The sequence below is a fragment of the Telmatherina bonti genome (assembly GCF_933228915.1).
Source record: "Telmatherina bonti genome assembly, chromosome: 15".
In the NCBI taxonomy this organism is placed as follows: Eukaryota; Metazoa; Chordata; class Actinopteri; order Atheriniformes; family Telmatherinidae; genus Telmatherina; species Telmatherina bonti.
The window spans coordinates 15,650,952-15,668,009 of NC_136613.1; the positions used below are offsets into that span (position 1 = coordinate 15,650,952).

Sequence of the window (17,058 nt, forward strand, 5' to 3'; positions counted from 1 at the left end):
TACGGATTGATTCAGCTTTTGTGTATGACGTCTAAACTCAAATATAGTAAGTTAAGCACACTATGCGGTGTCATAACAAAAAGAGCACAATGCAGAAAATAATGCAAGAAAATGGGTCACAATGAGAAAGGAAACGGACACAGCAAGTGGGCTGATGACTAACATGATGTGCTTCAGCTTTCCTGGGAGGTAAACGTTTACATTTCCTGTGACATGTCAGGCCCAGTTAACATCCCCTCTTTGGTATTTGCATAAATATCCATTTGCCTTTACTCGGTGTCATCATCTGGAAAGATTTCCACTGCCCTCAGTGTCTTCATACACACAAACCTAGAAAAGGCAACAGCTGTATCTGCCACTGTTCTTATCAGCTGTGTGTGCGGTTGTCGATTTGATGTTGTGTGCGCCACGGCGCATTCATGTGTGAAGACCTCTGCAATGAAGTTCTATTTTTACTCATGAATCTGTCCTGACGTCACATTGCACGTGCAAAATGAAAAAGCAGTCTCCCAGTAACATACATATCACATCCACATTGCGTCTGCACTGCCACGCACAATCCACTGAGCATGATGCTCTTTGCCAGTTTAATCTCTGTTTTGGCACTTTCCTATGAGACTGAAACGAATGACAATTAAAGCATGGATGCTCTGCCTCATTAGGCTGTGTGGAAGTCATTGTCAGTGGGAGAAGTCTATCAACATGCTATAATCTCCACTGCCTGGGGCACTGTGGGAAGCTCTATGAGAAAACCCCACAGCGGATGTAACATAAAGCCACAGGGAGGAATGGAAAATCTTAATTTCATCTGTGATGGTGATCAGCTTCATGCAGTCTGCTGGAGGGGAGGCAAAACTCTTTGCTACTTTTAAGTTGAGCTGTAACAAAACAATGAAACATTAATTCTGCTTTGGATTTTCAGTCAGGCAAGATAAGAGAAAAGAAAAGTATGTTGCGTTTTGGCATTTTCTGACCTCTCTGACCGTTTTCTTAAACGTTTTTGTTTAACTTAGTGAAAGAAAGCCTTTTACCATTTGTTGTCAGGTTGGCAAAACTGATACATTTCTTCATTATCCATTAATTTACTCTGTTGGTTTATAACTGCCATGAAATGGAGAGAGATTACTGTCAACTAATTGTCTAAGCTGATGGCTGATGATTGCGGTTCAGGAGACTAATGCTTTTATCTCTACAGCCAAAGATTAACATTTATCTGCTGATCATTTCTCTTGTACCAAAAACAGAAAAATGTCTTCACACATACTTAAAGCCATTTCTTAAAGTCTTTTTTTTTTTTTAAATGAAAACTATTTATGACTACTGACTTGTTCTAATCCGTTCACTGTTAATAAAGAGATGACTTGTTGATTTTTTTTCTTCCCCTTCAAACTGTCAGAAAATTTGCATAGTGATTCCATGAGACATAATGGTTTTAAATGGCTATAAAACACTAAATTTCGGACTTTGATGATATAACACAACAAATAATATGACATCGGAGGCTTCTGTAAGTTATTTTAAGATACTGACATTCTTGTTTTAAAAAGTATGTAAAAGATCCAGAATCAAAACAACTTCAAATAAAATTTATTATGCTATTGCTTAAGTTTTGAATCAGTAAATTATCCTTGCAACATTTGGGATGACTGAAATAACAGAATCATTTCTGACCAGCTTCCCAGTTGAGCCTACTGGTGAGTTCTAACCTCAGTCATCATAACATTTGTTTTGTTTACCCCAATGCTTTATTGCATGGAGGAAATACTATGAGCGTATTTGTGGCTGTAAATTATGTGAATTGGAGGGAAGGACAAACATTTAGGTGGTCTTTAGTTTGCTGGGATTGTCTGGAGACAAAAGTGACCCAGTTTGTTGTGCTGCTGGCTCTCAGTTGGTCTCCTGCAGATGCTGTCAGCACCAACTGCACTGCAGCTCTTCTTTCTCAGACCTCCTCCTCATCCCTTTAAATCTTTCTCCTCTGCTCTGTCATCAACCATGTCTTCTTCTCTTTCAGCTCCAGCCAACTCCCTTTCCTGTGTCACCCATGCAGGCCTGATGCTCTTGTTCATTTCAATCTACTGATTCAGATTCAGATCATGTGCTGGTCTGACCTTAAATCTGATCTAGAATGGTTGACTTCGTCAAAACAAATCTCTCAGTAATTCTCTAAGACTCAACCATATAGGATGATATCAACATACTCTCAGGAGGAAGACAGACAGAAACACAGAAAAGCAGAGGAAGCACATGAATGAGCCACTAATAAGAGGACCGAGCTTTACATAGAAACCTCTTGCGACGACAACTAATTGTTAAACATTATTTGAATGGATCCCCAGGTATTAGTGGGAACTTTCAAGCCCACAACAAAAACACTGGAGATGGGATGATTCAGAAGTGACATGCTTTCTCTCTTAAATGTCTTCAAAAATACACATAAGTCAACAAATGGCGAGAAAAGTCAGAAAATGAATCATTACTTGATCATTCCCATTCTGTTATGAAAATAGTGATTCACCAGATCAAATTTAATCCTGTGCACTCTGATAGGACTACAGAGAAGGCCTGAAATGGCGTGACACGTTGCTTTACAAAGCACCATGTCCAACATTAAATGTGGGAGAAAAAAAGTAAAAATATTTTTATAATCACACAACAGCGCACTTCTCCGGGTTTAACAGGCTGGCTGTGTTCATATTACGACCGAAGCTCTCCAGTGTATCTATTCATGGCAGCACTAGCCAATGATACTGCAATTATACTTAAGAGTGTCTATATTTATTCACAGACAATAACAAATATTGCGTCATGATCTGCTGATGCTCGCTCTCTGGCTACTGCATGACGCTGATGGGTGTACACTTCATTCAGCACAATTCCAACACGTTATGAATTAAAACCCACACATCGACATTTGACATCTCGCTATGGTAGTAAACAGATCTTATTCTAAGCCCTTTACGAGCTGCTGCTGCTACCGTCGCTATTTGACAGCATTTATCACTGAGAACAAACGCCGTCGACCAGTCATGAAATTACAACAAATGAAAATTACACTCCGATATAAATTCATCATACCGTCCAGAGAAATGCACAGGTTTCTTGTCATACTGATGCGCATCCTGGATCCTGATCGTATGGACGATGCCTGCAGTCAAGACTCGCCCTGACTCCCTCTGACACATCTAGACGTAATACCTCCAGTGGATGCAACGCCTCCTCCCATCGCTAGGAGCCGCTGTAAGCCTGCTTTGCAAAAAGCAACAGCATCATAACGACGGCCACCTGCTGCTGGAGGAGACGTGGTTGCAGATGATGAGAGACATCCAGAGGAAAACACAAAAAAACAAAATTGGTTAAAATTCATTAATAAAAACAAACAAACAAATAAACCAAAATAAAACTAAGTGTTTGGCAAAACTAGTAATCCATACACCAGTTACTATAATAAGTTTAATAGAATGAGTAAATACATAATTTCGTAAGGCTTAAAATGAAGCAATGAATCCATCAAGTTGCTGCAAAGCTGTGATCTAAGATAGATATTTTGAAAACCTATGTCCAATTAGAATCTGCTTTAAGTGGAGCAGAGATTCTTTTCTGTTCTCTCATTCTCTAAAAATAGACATAATATATTGCACATATATCGATCTATCCTTTGTCTATGTCTGCTTATTCCACTGCAAGATCACTACTGTGCATTAAAATTATTCAATTTTTTTTCACAAACAAAATCAGAATAGTGCTTTATACGAGCTGCTATCCAAAAATAAATAATTGTCGACTTGATCCATTTATAGCTGGTTGACTTGTAAATTTCATTCAGTGTTGCCTGCAAATACAAACATTTAGACAAATTATGAAAACCCAAATGCAAACTTATTTTCCTTTAATATTCTTTTGAATGAGGATGTCTCAAAACTGTATGTGGAAAGCAGGTTCAAGATCAAGTTTGCTGTCAAAAGTGTCAACCATGAAAAACAGAAATATTGGGTAAAAAGCCATCAGTGTGGCTACAATTTATGGCCAAATGGGACATTTTACTTTTTATAGGCTACTTAGACTGCACTTACAGTTAGTTTATAGCAAACTTCAGCAGAAAAAAAAACTAATAATATTTCTAGCAAACAGGCATATTCAAGTAGTCCAGGTTGCTTGTTCTTCTATTGCTTTATTCTTAGCTTCTAATATTAGGAGGAAATAATGTGTAATGTTCAGCTCTAGAGGCCAGCTTACATTTTCACTGCAACTTCCTCTCTTCAAGGAGTGTGGTAAAACAAGTTTACAACAAGACGAACATGCATTTCCCCAGTTGTATTTAACCTAAAACAGTCTTGTTGATTTAAGTTTCATCTATGTATTTAAATTAAAGTGTCGTATAAAAGTATACAGCTTATGTGATTTTTTCTGTCTGCTCTTTTTCATTCTAGTTTTTTTTTTTAATTCTGTTATCTGGTTTTGTTCCTTTTTGTTGAATTGTATCAAGAATCAATTGAAAACGTAAACAAAATCTAAAACATCGACTATGTTTGTGTTGACAGTTCAGAGTTTTTTCTTTTCTATTCTCTTGTTTTCTAGGTTCTAGGTTAGGTTCTATGTTACCGAGATTCCAAGATTGAGACTTTTATGGGTTTCACAGTTTAATAGTGGAAGATGAGTGTCTGAAGAGACGCTCATATCAAGAGGAAAATAAGTCAAATATTAATATACATTTGGATTTGATGCTGAAAACAGGCACAATGGGAGACTGAAACTGGTTTTAAAGGAGACCCTATGACACCGAAACTGCTCGGTGAATGGTGCAGAAACACACAAAGTGCCACCTTTTCTATCTGCTTTGGTGACATCCAATCAAAGCATGGCTCGTGACCGCGCCCTGTCACTATCGGAACTCGTGGAAGCAGGTAAACCACAGGTGTGCTGTCCCACAATTCAAACAGTCATCGACTCTGCAGAACTTTTCCTGAAGGATAACTCCGACTGGATGGAGAATAGAAGTTAAAAACGTCCACTTTGAAAGGGAAACTGAAGACTCCCTTACTGGAACACATTTTTTCCCCCCCTGTTTAACAGGATGGGCTGATTCCTGCTTATTGTATCGCGACGACCTCGATATATATACAAATTAGGAAATGCGACGTTTGTGTACAATGGATTTAAGCTTTAACAGACGAGCGGTTGTATTTTTTATTACTTGCTCCTTTTTAAGTGTCCAGCATGGGTGCAGAGGAGAAGTCCCACCTAAACCAACCAGGGGTGTCACAATTTTCCCACCGGTCAAGCCCGACGGACCCCAGGCCTACCCTGAACCAGATAAAGAACATTTACCTGTGTTTACAATAGATTACCCCAGAATCCAAATACCCATTGAGATTACTTTGTGGATGCTGCTGGCTTCATTTGCAAAAATTGGTGAGCAGTCTAACAGACAAAAATGTGTGGATAAGCATCCAAATCCATGTCAGCTACAGACATTATCCCATCCTTAAAGTGCCAATTTCTCATCTATCTTTTTTATTATTAATATAAATAAACTCAATTTGTCTTTCTTTTTTCAGGTTTCCATGTGTACCACAAGATCACTGTATGGGTGCCAGAGTCGTGCTTTCTCATCAGCATTGGGCTGATTGTGGGTGCTATCATGCACTCAGTCAAGGAGGAACCCCCTGCTTTGCTCACCAGCAATGTATTCTTCATTTACATGTTACCTCCAATTGTCCTAGACTCAGGCTACTTCATGCCCACAAGGCCTTTCTTTGAGAATGCTGGAACCGTACGTAACAAAGCTATCACCATTTCCTCAAATAAGTTCCTACACTTATACATACAATCAGATGGGAGAAAAATGTCTGTGTGTGTGTCCAGGTGTTATGGTTTGCAGTGGTGGGGACCCTGTGGAACAGCATCGGCATCGGTATGTCTCTCTTTGCCATATGCCAGATTGAGGCTTTTGGTTTGCAGGACATAAACCTCCAGGAGAACCTGCTGTTTGCCTCCATTATTTCGGCTGTGGACCCCGTAGCCGTGCTCACTGTGTTTGAGGATGTGTCTGTTAACGAGCAGCTCTACATTGTGATCTTCGGAGAATGCCTCTTCAATGATGCTGTCACTGTGGTGAGTTGAATTTGTGAGGATTAAAGTACCTTAGACATGCTCACAGTTGGAGTGACCTTAAACTATTCAGTTGAAACTTACTGAAACACGCTGGCTTGCTTTGGATACTTGTTGGCTGTTATTTGTTATGAATACATCAGGTAAAAAGTGCAGCTGCTGTTAAGTGTCTTGGCAAACAGGTCCACACAGTGTAGAGCTCTGCAGAAAGACAAAACAATAACAAATTTAAAATCACTTTGGAATTTACTGATTTAAGTATAAATTTGACATGATTTAGGTATTTTGTTCTTTGCATAACATTTTAGATTTTTTTATTTTTTTTAAATTAATTTTTTTATGTTAAAGCTCTGTAAAATTTGAAGACTGCTAACGTATGAAACAGTAGGACCGCTACTGTGTGAAGCTTTTCCATTCTTCCACTTTCAAAAGTTTCAGCTGAGGTTTCATTAGCTGCTGTATAATTAGTTTTTTTCTCTACCAGGCATGTATGATAACCTAATGTCTGTGGGAGAAATGTCTACATACTGGCAAGATTAGATAGATGGTGATATATAGATTGATAGATAGATGGATAAACCTCTTTAAAATATAAAACAAACAAACATGTGAAACAAATATGTTCACAGCAAGAGGCAGTGTCACAGTCTCAGCTCACATGCCACCCAACCAGTTTATCTGCTAACACTTACATGTCCGTTTTGTCATATGGGAGGAGTCAGATTGCAAACATCATTGTCTTGATATTTTAGTAAAATAGACCCAAGCTCGAATTTCCCCTCTACTTCTCTTTATATTGCCTTTCATACACTTTTACAGATCCACCTACATTAACCTGCTCTTTGTATTGTTTTGGTGACCTTTTTGTTTGTCATATTGTTGTTGATCTGTAGCAAGTAAAAACAAACATTTACTCAGGGGACAAAAAGCTCAGGAGTGGCAGCACAGGGGCCTCTAAGATTTAATATGTCACACACAAGTACTTCCGATTCACAAGTACGGCCGTTGATGTCCGTTAATAGTTTAAAAGGTTAAATTATGCAAATATAACTTTGACTAGTTTGAATTTCCTGTTTGTGATGATCTCATTGCTGACAGTCACGATTTCTTTCCCTTTACTGTGAGAGTGGGGTTGACTATTTTGATTGTAGGTTTTAAAGTAGTATATGCTTTGTATATCTATTTTGACTGTTTGAAGTTGCTCCAGAAATCCCTGAAAGAAGCTTGATTTTAAACCATGCTGAGAACTCGCAGGTCTTTAAAGCAGACGAATGTATGAAATTCACTTAGAAGAAGCATTAAGGAAATATGCAACCATTTGTGTGTCTGAGGAAGTTTTTTTGTTGACTGAGTGCAAAACCACCCCTTCTTCATAGAATAATTAGATTCATTATCTTGATTTTAATATATTTATAGAGTTCCTAGAGTTTATTTATAATAAAAAAAAAATTGAATGACCAAGTGATTGTTTATTCAATACAGCCCAGCCATGCTTCACTTTAATCTTTCATATAATATCCAATATCTGATTTCTGTCTTTTTAAAAAGCATAGATATGCTCCTTATGACAGCAACAGTTGCAAATGCAGGATACAACTTTCTGCTATGTCCCAATTTCTTGTTTCATACAAGGAGCTTGGACAAATGCCGTTATCACTCTGCATATTGCACAAACTCGATATTTCAGTGTCATTGCAAACCACAGTACATGGTTCCACCTATAACTCTGTTTGGGCTCTTATATACACATTTTAAAATAATTTTGTGCTTGTTTTCAGGTGTTATACAACATGTTCAGCTTTGTGGCGGATATGCCAGCTGTGCACCCTGAGGATGTGTTCTTGAGGGTGGCGAGGTTCTTTGTGGTGGGAATCGGTGGGATGGGCTTTGGCATCTTGTTTGGGTTTGTGGCCGCCTTCACAACGAGATTCACCTCCAAGGTCCGAGAAATAGAACCGCTCTTCATTTTCATGTACAGCTACCTGGCATACCTGGTGGCGGAGCTTTTTGCCATCTCATCCATCATGGCGTGAGTGGATATAAAAATGATTCCAGTTATGAAATGGCACACAGTTTGACTGAAGTGTGTGTGTGTTCCTGCAGCATTGTAACCTGTGCCCTCACCATGAAGTACTATGTAGAGGAAAATGTTTCCCAGCGTTCCTGCACAACCATCCGACACGTGGTCAAGATGCTTGGCTCCATTTCTGAGACGCTGATCTTCTTCTTTCTGGGCGTTGTTACCATAACAACAGAGCATGAGTGGAACTGGGCCTATATCCTCTTCACACTGCTGTTTGCTTTTGTATGGAGAGGCCTGGGTAAGAAGAGGGCGCAGGATGTTAGTCATACTGGAGTTCATTTTTGTTTTCATCTGAACCTTGTAGCGTGGTTGCAAGATTAGTTATTCCACTAGGAGTTTACTGCTAGAACTAATCACACATGACGACTGTTCTGCAATGTTGGTACACACATCAATTTAAGATATATATATTTTATTAGATGTCTAAAGTACTTCAGAGTAGTCAGTGTCTTTAATTCTCGTAGACATTGTACAAATAATTTCCCTTTTTTCAGCCATAAGAAAAAAACAAACAAATAGAGCTAAAGCTGAAAGCAGCTCAGAAATGTTATTTATTGAAATATGGAAATGTTTTATGAAAAAACAGCAACACAATTAAAATTCAGTATTAAATCAAGCTAAGAAAAACAAAGAAATGTTAGGAATGAAGTATTTTATGAGTAAATTTTAAGTTTAATGAATGGGAGTGTATTGTAAGCAGAGACCTTTTAGAGTGGTTACACGTAAGGTCATTTCTGCTTTGTTTTTACTTGTTGGAATGGGGCATAATATGTGACTTAATATTTGCTGGCAATACGACCTCTGACATCTTTCGAACCTACTTCTCCAGGTGTTTTGGTGCTGACTCAGATCATTAATCCTTTCCGCACCATCCCCTTCAACTTGAAAGATCAGTTTGGTCTGGCCTATGGAGGTTTGCGAGGTGCAATTTCGTTTGCTTTGGCCTTCACTCTTCCTGATACCGTCAACCGCAAGACACTCTTTGTCACTGCCACCATTGCTATCATTCTCTTCACCATCTTTCTTCAGGTAAGAACTCTTTTTTTTTTTTTGTTTTATTTGAAGGGTTGCTTGAAAGTTTTGGTCATTTTAAATTCAGTTTGATTTTTGCAAATTGAATGCTCTATATCTTTAAAGTAAACTGAAGTGTATTTGGGAACTGATCATATTAGTTAATGGATGTTCTTGTGAAGATTTATGTAGTTATCAAAACAGGGCTGTGAATTCATGCCTGTAATGCTGTCTATTGTGTTTATGAATGATCATGTTTCAAATTTGACTGCAAATGTTATGTTGTGGTGCAACTGGATTATTCAAAGCATATTCTGTTCACATATATTTTTTTTTCTATTTTTGAGACCAAAAATGTTCAACTTGCATGTTTATTTCCAGCTTTTTAACAAAAATAATCCAGCATAAATCATTGTGTGTTTTTTTGTCTCAAAAAAGAAGCAGTTCTCTTTTTATACTAACTAAAAATATTGCATGATCATTGACCACCTCCTGGGTGAATATCACTCACATTTCTGAAAATATGTTAGCAGTTGTTCACTGAAAAGAGTCAACTCTTGTGCTTCTTTTTAGTAGCCTGATTATATAGTAATGTTTAGTTAAATTAATATGAAAACCATTTATTTTTTAAGCTCTGAGGTTAATATTTTTTTCAATGAACATATCCATATAGTCAAGGTTTTAATACTCATGCTTCATGACTTTGAACACTCTTAATTTTTCTTTTTGCACTTCTCCGCAGGGCATTAGTATACGACCTCTGATTGAGTTAATTAATGTCCGCAAAACCAACCAGAAACTTGACACCATCAATGTAGAGATTCACTGCAGGGTATGTCGCAGACTGAGACACAGTACATGATATTACTGTACGTTTCTGCACAGTCATTTTGCTCACGTTGATGACTCTCACTTTGTGCTCAGCTCATGGAGCACACCATGGTGGGCATTGAGGATCTCTGTGGACAGTGGAGTCACTATTACTGGAAGGACAAGTAAGATCTTTTTTTATTTTGCTTCAAAAATGCTAGTTGGTAAAAACAGATGTCTTTTATCAGTCATCATATTCTACCAGAAACAGTTGTTAACCACTAGTGAGTGACTCATACCGGCTCAAAGAAAGATAAAAAGCTGCAGTAGAACTACAGAAGAAGTTGTGGTTTTAGTTCACCTGCTCTCTGTTCTAGTCTTTGAGGTTTATGACACAGTTGTCAAAAAAAACAAGATCAGACTCTGTTTTCCATTGATGTCCAGCTTAACAAAGAGAAAGCAACTTTTTCCTGCTTCATGCGGACATGTTAAATGGATTTTACCCTTTTGCACACAAAGTTTGGAAATAGAACCATTTTTTGTTGTCTGTTAATTCAATCCGTTTTTATTTCTCCCTTTATATCCCAGTGCTCTTCCTTCTCTTCCTCTTTATTTTGTTGGCACTCGTTAGACAGGTTTTCCAAGTTGGAGTGGCCAAACATTCCTCTGACCCATAACATTGCTGCAACACAAAAAGCTCCCAGGAGGGTTGTTTGCTTTGCAACATTGTAGGTCAATATACACCAACTTTTAAGAGTGTGTTAATATACACTATATTTCCAAAGGTATTCACTCACCAATGCAAATAATTAAATTTAGATGTTCAGATCACTTCTAAGGCCACATGTGTATAAAATTAAACACCAAGGCATGCAGACTGCTTGTATTAGTGAAAGAATGGGTGGCTCTTTAGAGCTCAGTCAATTCCACTGTGGTATCGTGATGGGATGCTACCTGTGCAACAAGCAAAGTTGTAAAATATGCTGTATTAAATATTCCACCATCAACTGTCAGCCGTTTCATAACAAAGCTGAAGCAGTTGAGTACAAACGGCAGCTCAGCCACAAAGTGGTAGCTAATTAAAATGAAAGGGTAGGGTCAGTGGATGTTGAGCCGCATAATGCGCAGTTTTCCAACTTTAAACTGCTGCAGACCTCCAAACTTCATGTGGTCTTCAGATTAGCTCCACAACAGTGGTTAAACATCCTCATAGATGGGTTTCCATGGCTGAGCTGCTGCATCAGAGCCAAACATCTCCAAATACAATACAAAGCGTTTGATGTAGTGTAAAACCTGCTGCTGCTGGACTCTGGAGCAGTGGAAATATGTTTTTCTGGAGCGACAAATCACGCTTCTTCATCTGGCAATCTGACGGACGAGTCTGGGTTTGAATTAGTGGAAACTGCAGGCAGTCTCTTGTTCAACATGTCTGATCTCACATGTGTGCTTCTGGAAGAATGGTCAACAATTCCCATAAACACACTCCTAAACCTCCTAAACTTTTCCCAAAAACCTTAAAGCCATTCTAACTTTAAATAATGGGCCAAGATCATTTTAAACCCTATGAATTAGGAGTTGGAAGTCACTAAAGTTAATTTGTATTTCAAGACAGATAAGTAAATACTTTTGGCAATATAGTTTATTTGTCTTCCGATTGCTTATTTTACTCCAATCCCTTAGTTGTTAAGCAGCATGTTGATTTTTAACTAACAACTCCTCAACAATTTAACAATTGACAAACAGTAGATATGAATGAAAGTCAAGCAGAATCATCTCTTGAGAACAAATGTGTGATATGTTAAAATCAAGTTTAATTGTTTTAGAAAATGTGCAAATATACAGTTTGACACTGACATAATGCTGTTCAACATTTTCATAGAGGTACTTTAATAACCTTTAATATATACATTTGTGACCACCTTCCTGTTGATTTACTTGATTGGAAATAAATCGGATAGATGTTATGAGCTACTGCTATTGACCAAACCTAAAATATTAATATTATTTGTCTTCGTAACTTCTTATCTGTAGGAAGCTTAGGAATATTACATTTCTTGTCCTTTCAGTATAAAAGGATAGTCTCAAACCTGACAATTACTGGCTAGTTTATATCCAACTTTATTTAGTAGCAAAGCATCAAAGACAAAAGATTTTTTTCAGACTTGTTTAATGTCAAATGTGATATTCCTCCCAATTCCAGGTTTATGAAGTTCAACAATCGAATCCTGCGTAGGATCTTCATTCGAGACAGCAGGGCTGAGTCCAGTATTGTGGCTCTGTACAAGAAGCTGGAGCTTCAGAATGCCATGGAGATCCTGGACACGGTACCTGGAGATATCAGTGCTGCTCCATCCATCATCTCTCTCCAGTATGAAACATTGATCGGGGCTCATGTGGCCTCCTCATCGTCTTCTCAAAACAACAGCAGGTCCACCAATAACATTTGATTGATCTCTATCTATTTTGGCTTCTAGGGAGGAAAAGGAGGATCAAAGTTCACAGAAGAAAAAGTTTTTGGCTGCTGACCTGAGGAACATGCACAACATCCTGTCCAAGAACATGTACAAGATCAGAGAACGGGTGAGATGACATTTGATCTTTGGAGAAGATGTAGCTGTGCTCTTACTGTTCAGCTTCGTTCCCTTTTCTCTCTTTATTATCTCTTTATCACATGTATATGATGAAAATAACCACATTATGTTTCCGGTAATTTACAATGGTACCATTTAGAAGCATCTGTTCTCCATTTTGTTCTTCCTTATACTTCATTACATTTCAGAGGGAAAACGTACTTTTTGTGGCATCATGTAAAGTAGTCTGCAATGTTTGATGCCACACTTTAAATAATGTTCAGAAAACAGGAACTGGGTGCAACAAAATATTAAAACATAAGCAAACATGAAAGATAACCCATAAGGCAAAAGCAGGATTATTTGGTACAAATATCTTCAACACAAACAGGAACACTTCTTCAAGCTTTGTGTATACTAATAATTATATTTGTATACTAATAATTATATATTTTTTTTAACTCAAACAAAAATTATATTTTTAAGATAAACTGGTTCTATTTGCATGGTAGAGGCATGGCTTGTTGTTTCCCTCTCTCACCTTGTGCATGCTCAAGATGGGGGATTAAATCAAAATCATTTCAAAACAAATTGTTGGTTTCCCTTAACTACGCTATTTCCATGAATTGGGTCGAAATAATGTGTCTGTTATGTGCCCATTTTATTGCTGTATTACATTAAATATTTAGTAGGTAGGCCTATTTAAGAATTGACTACAGCCACTCTATGCTCATAATATAAAATAATGGTTAGATTCCTGTAATTTTTATATTTACATTTTAAATGGGGCTCCAACAACCACTTAGCATTGTGAAATCTCCTCTTCTGTTTGCCTTGACTGTTATAAATGTGTCGGAAGACTAAAGTGAAGTCATTTTCAGACTTTGCTTCAGTGAAGATTTAAAAAAAAAACTAAAAAAAAAACAAACTCTCATAATCAGCTAATTGTCTTTTTTCTATGCTAATTTGACCTAAGAGAGAAGCAGATCCATTATAAATATTGAGCAATGCATTCCCTAGGTGGGATAACCTCAAACACTGAGACTGTTGTTTTGCATAGCCACTCATGGTGGCTGGTAGTACTTTTCCATTCCTAACATGACATCACCCTTTTAAAAGGCCCTCGGAGGCGCTTTGATGTTTAGACAAATAAGGGGCATGTGCTTCTGTGCTGGAGTTGACTGTTGATCCAATTACCTTAACAGCCTCTCTTTTCCAGTCTTTCAGTCATATTTACTGTTCAGTTTTGTGTGAAACTCCTTCCATGTTCATATTAGCATGAGCTTCTTTTTAAAACTCAAAGCAGTTCATGAACATATCTAGTTAAAAAACAATAATAAGCCTTAGGGGTTTAAGTATTTAACATTACACTAAATAAAAAAACAACTAATATTACAATTGAAAGGACCTCATGCAGAATCATACAGTAAGATTTTGTTGTATTGATTCTCCTCTGTAAAACATTGGCATCTGTTTTGAGTAGTTTGATTGATAGCGATGTTTGATTTGCTTTGACTAATCACTGCAGTGTAGAGACTGGGTGGGTTTACTGCATGGAGGAAGTTCAGGCAGCAGCGAGACTTTCGTCCTTGTTGGTCAGACAGGTGTGGTTAGTTTTGGTCAAGTAATCTGAGCTTTAAAGAATGCTGTCTCCTCTCAAGCCACTTTTGTAGTCTATTTATCTGAGCCTTGGTTGTTGCTTGTGGCTCAGTGAATAGTTGAGATATTAAAGCTTTAGTAATGACTGAGACAGACAACATTATGGTTGAAATGCTGGGAATTCAAGCTACAATCTCTAACAGTATATTTGCAGAAACTTAATGTTGTGCCTTTTTGCTTTTTTAAATTTAGACTGTGGCCTACACAAGAAAGCATGCCCTGCCCAATGACAACCAGAACAGAGAGATTCTGATCAGACGCCACGCCAGCATCCGTCGAAGTCTCCGACCTGGGAGCTTTCAGTCATCGGTAAGCTTGTCTTTGAAACTCAGTGGATTTAAAGAAAAGTGGTGCTTGAAAAACTGTTTGCTTAAATATGGTTCAGCGTTTGTTTTTGTATGTTGTGACATTTTGCACAAGAATAAATTAAACTAACTGGATAATTCAAGTCCTCCAAAACCTTTTTATCACATTGCAGTCAGGGCTTCATTGGTAAATTTTAGCTATTGGATAGGTCTTAATCAGAATCTACTTGTAAAACAAAGGACTTGAGCCACAATAGGATGAAAACGGAGCAAAGGCTGAAAACCATAATACTATCACAACCATGTTTCACAAATGAGATAGGGTTCTTATGCTGAAAATGGCATGCTTATAATTTTAACCAGCAAGTTGTATCCCTTTTCTTTGGTGTTACCTAAAAACAAATATTTTTTTCAACACTCTTCTGGCTTAGCCACGACTGCTGTACTTTACTGTACTTAATTAGCTCTTATTGGAGAGTCTTGCACATTTTTTATTCATCATTTACTTGATTGGCTATTAATTCTAAAGAGTCTGTGTAAATAAAAAAAAAAAAAAAAAAATTAACACCAGCTAATTAAATGAGTGTTAGGTTTGAATGTGTTTGTTCAAACTCTTACGCAGATATGCAGGTAATCTTTACACAAGCTTTCCAGAACCACTGCATATTTTCAGATTTGGAAATACTGTGGTTAAGTAAAGGTTAACTTTAAAAACCCTGAAACACATATAAAATATCATTATTATAATTCTTAGATGGTGCCCAAGTCGGAAAAGTATTTCTCACTTCCTCCCGGAAGACGCTTGGATTCAAAATTCCCCCCTGCAAGGCTGAGCTACGCAGGTAAGCTTGTGAAAATCCTCCTCCATGTCACTTTCCTACTTTATTCCCAATGAATTAGAAGCTTGGGAATAAACTCAGAGTGTTGGAGCACGAGTCAGCTTCTGTATTCACATTTTATTCTCCTTCAGATAACCAAGAAACCATGTCAGAGGTCGCCTACCCCTCTCAACGCTCTCGATTCATTCGGCCAAAACGCTCCTCCTCTGGAGCCATCATGCCTCTGCATAGGCTGAACACCCTAAAAGAAGTATCCTCTGTTGACATTCTTAATGAAGCCAAGACCGGAAGTGGCAGCTCAGGCCATGGCGTTACCCGAAAAACTTCCTACAGCGATTCCCGCGTACGGGGTACTCGTCATCCTTTTAGCCCCTCAGTTGACGACGATGACGACTCGGCAGATTTTAGAAGTCAGCTTCATGAGGAGCAGCAGCCGCCTCAACATCTCCACCTCCAGCCTGGGTAGCTGAACCCAGCACACCTCAAAACCCTTTACTAAGGCGGCCGCAGTGGAAGCAGAAGTGAAAGAATCTGCAGGCTTTCAGCTGCAGCTGAACAACCACAAACTGTCTCAGGTTGTCAAGCGGCTCAAAGTGTGTGGTTACTTGATTTTAAGCTAGGATAAATTTACATTAATAGTCTGTTAATTTCTTTCAAGATATGAGCTGCCATTCATATCGGACATTACCTCATGTCTGTGAGGGGTGGTGCAAATGAGCTGCAGAGTGCACTGCAGGGAACGTATCATGTGTGAAATGTCAGCAGTAGGTCACTCTTCCTATTTTATATGTATAATGATTGCAGCTATTTTAATTCGTTTTTATTTTACTTTGTTTTTTTTTTTAAGTCTTCACTTTGGATTTCTTGCCTGTTTTTAAATGTGTGTCGATTAAACTATTTATTGAGGCTAGTCCAACTTTTTTTTAAGATGAAAAAAATGGTCAAAATGTTTTCTGTAGAAAGTCCATGGATGAGGAGACAGCCTTTATTTGTAGACCATTTTAGTATAATATTTTCAGCAAAAAGAACTCATAAAACTTTTATGCGTAGTTTATTTTAACAGAAGTCTCAGATATTAATCTATGTTTTTAGGTCTTTGGCTTGTTCAGTGTCCTTAATAAAAAGGCAGAGCAATGAAAACTTGAAGCCTCATGAATTTTCAGATCTTGTTTTGTCAATCAATAGCAATGCAGCTCTTTAGGCAAATGCCCCAAACTCCCAAGTTGAATTAATTTATGTCCACAAAGCAAGAGAACAGCTAAAAGAAGATGGGGAAGTTATCTTTCAGTCAACTGTAGATCCAAAAAGTCTTGTGTTAATCCCAGAAAAGTAAATTAAAACCATCACTGACTGAAAATGAATTTTATTATGATTTATCACACTCTTAGATAAAAACCTGCGTCAACACATAATTCATTATTGGGGGGGGGTTAGAAACAAACAGCCTTTTGAATCATTTGGATAACAACGTGTAAGGCCTGGAGCTGTATTTATCATGCATCTTAAGACTGCCATTTTACTCATAAGTGCTGAGAATTTGTGGAATCCGGTCCAACAAACACATTGAAGAATAAAAGCTGTTTATGAACTTTCTCAAGCCAAGAATCACTTCTACTCCTCAAATTATTTTTAAAAGGCCTCCAGAGGTGTCCTAGGTGGTAGGGAGTTGC

General features: G+C 37.8%; 1 protein-coding gene across 1 annotated transcript; it reads left to right on the forward strand.

Moving 5' to 3' along the window:
• Positions 1-4,858: 4,858 nt before the first annotated feature.
• On the forward strand, positions 4,859-15,913 carry slc9a2 (solute carrier family 9 member 2; the record flags this gene model as incomplete). Its single annotated transcript, XM_079254668.1, is given in 15 exon segments — positions 4,859-4,915; positions 5,217-5,412; positions 5,559-5,773; positions 5,866-6,114; positions 7,890-8,140; positions 8,215-8,432; positions 9,024-9,223; positions 9,948-10,037; positions 10,130-10,200; positions 12,216-12,383; positions 12,490-12,595; positions 14,437-14,553; positions 15,304-15,391; positions 15,520-15,827; positions 15,830-15,913. Coding segments are annotated over 15 exon segments (2,418 nt in total).
• Positions 15,914-17,058: the final 1,145 nt, after the last annotated feature.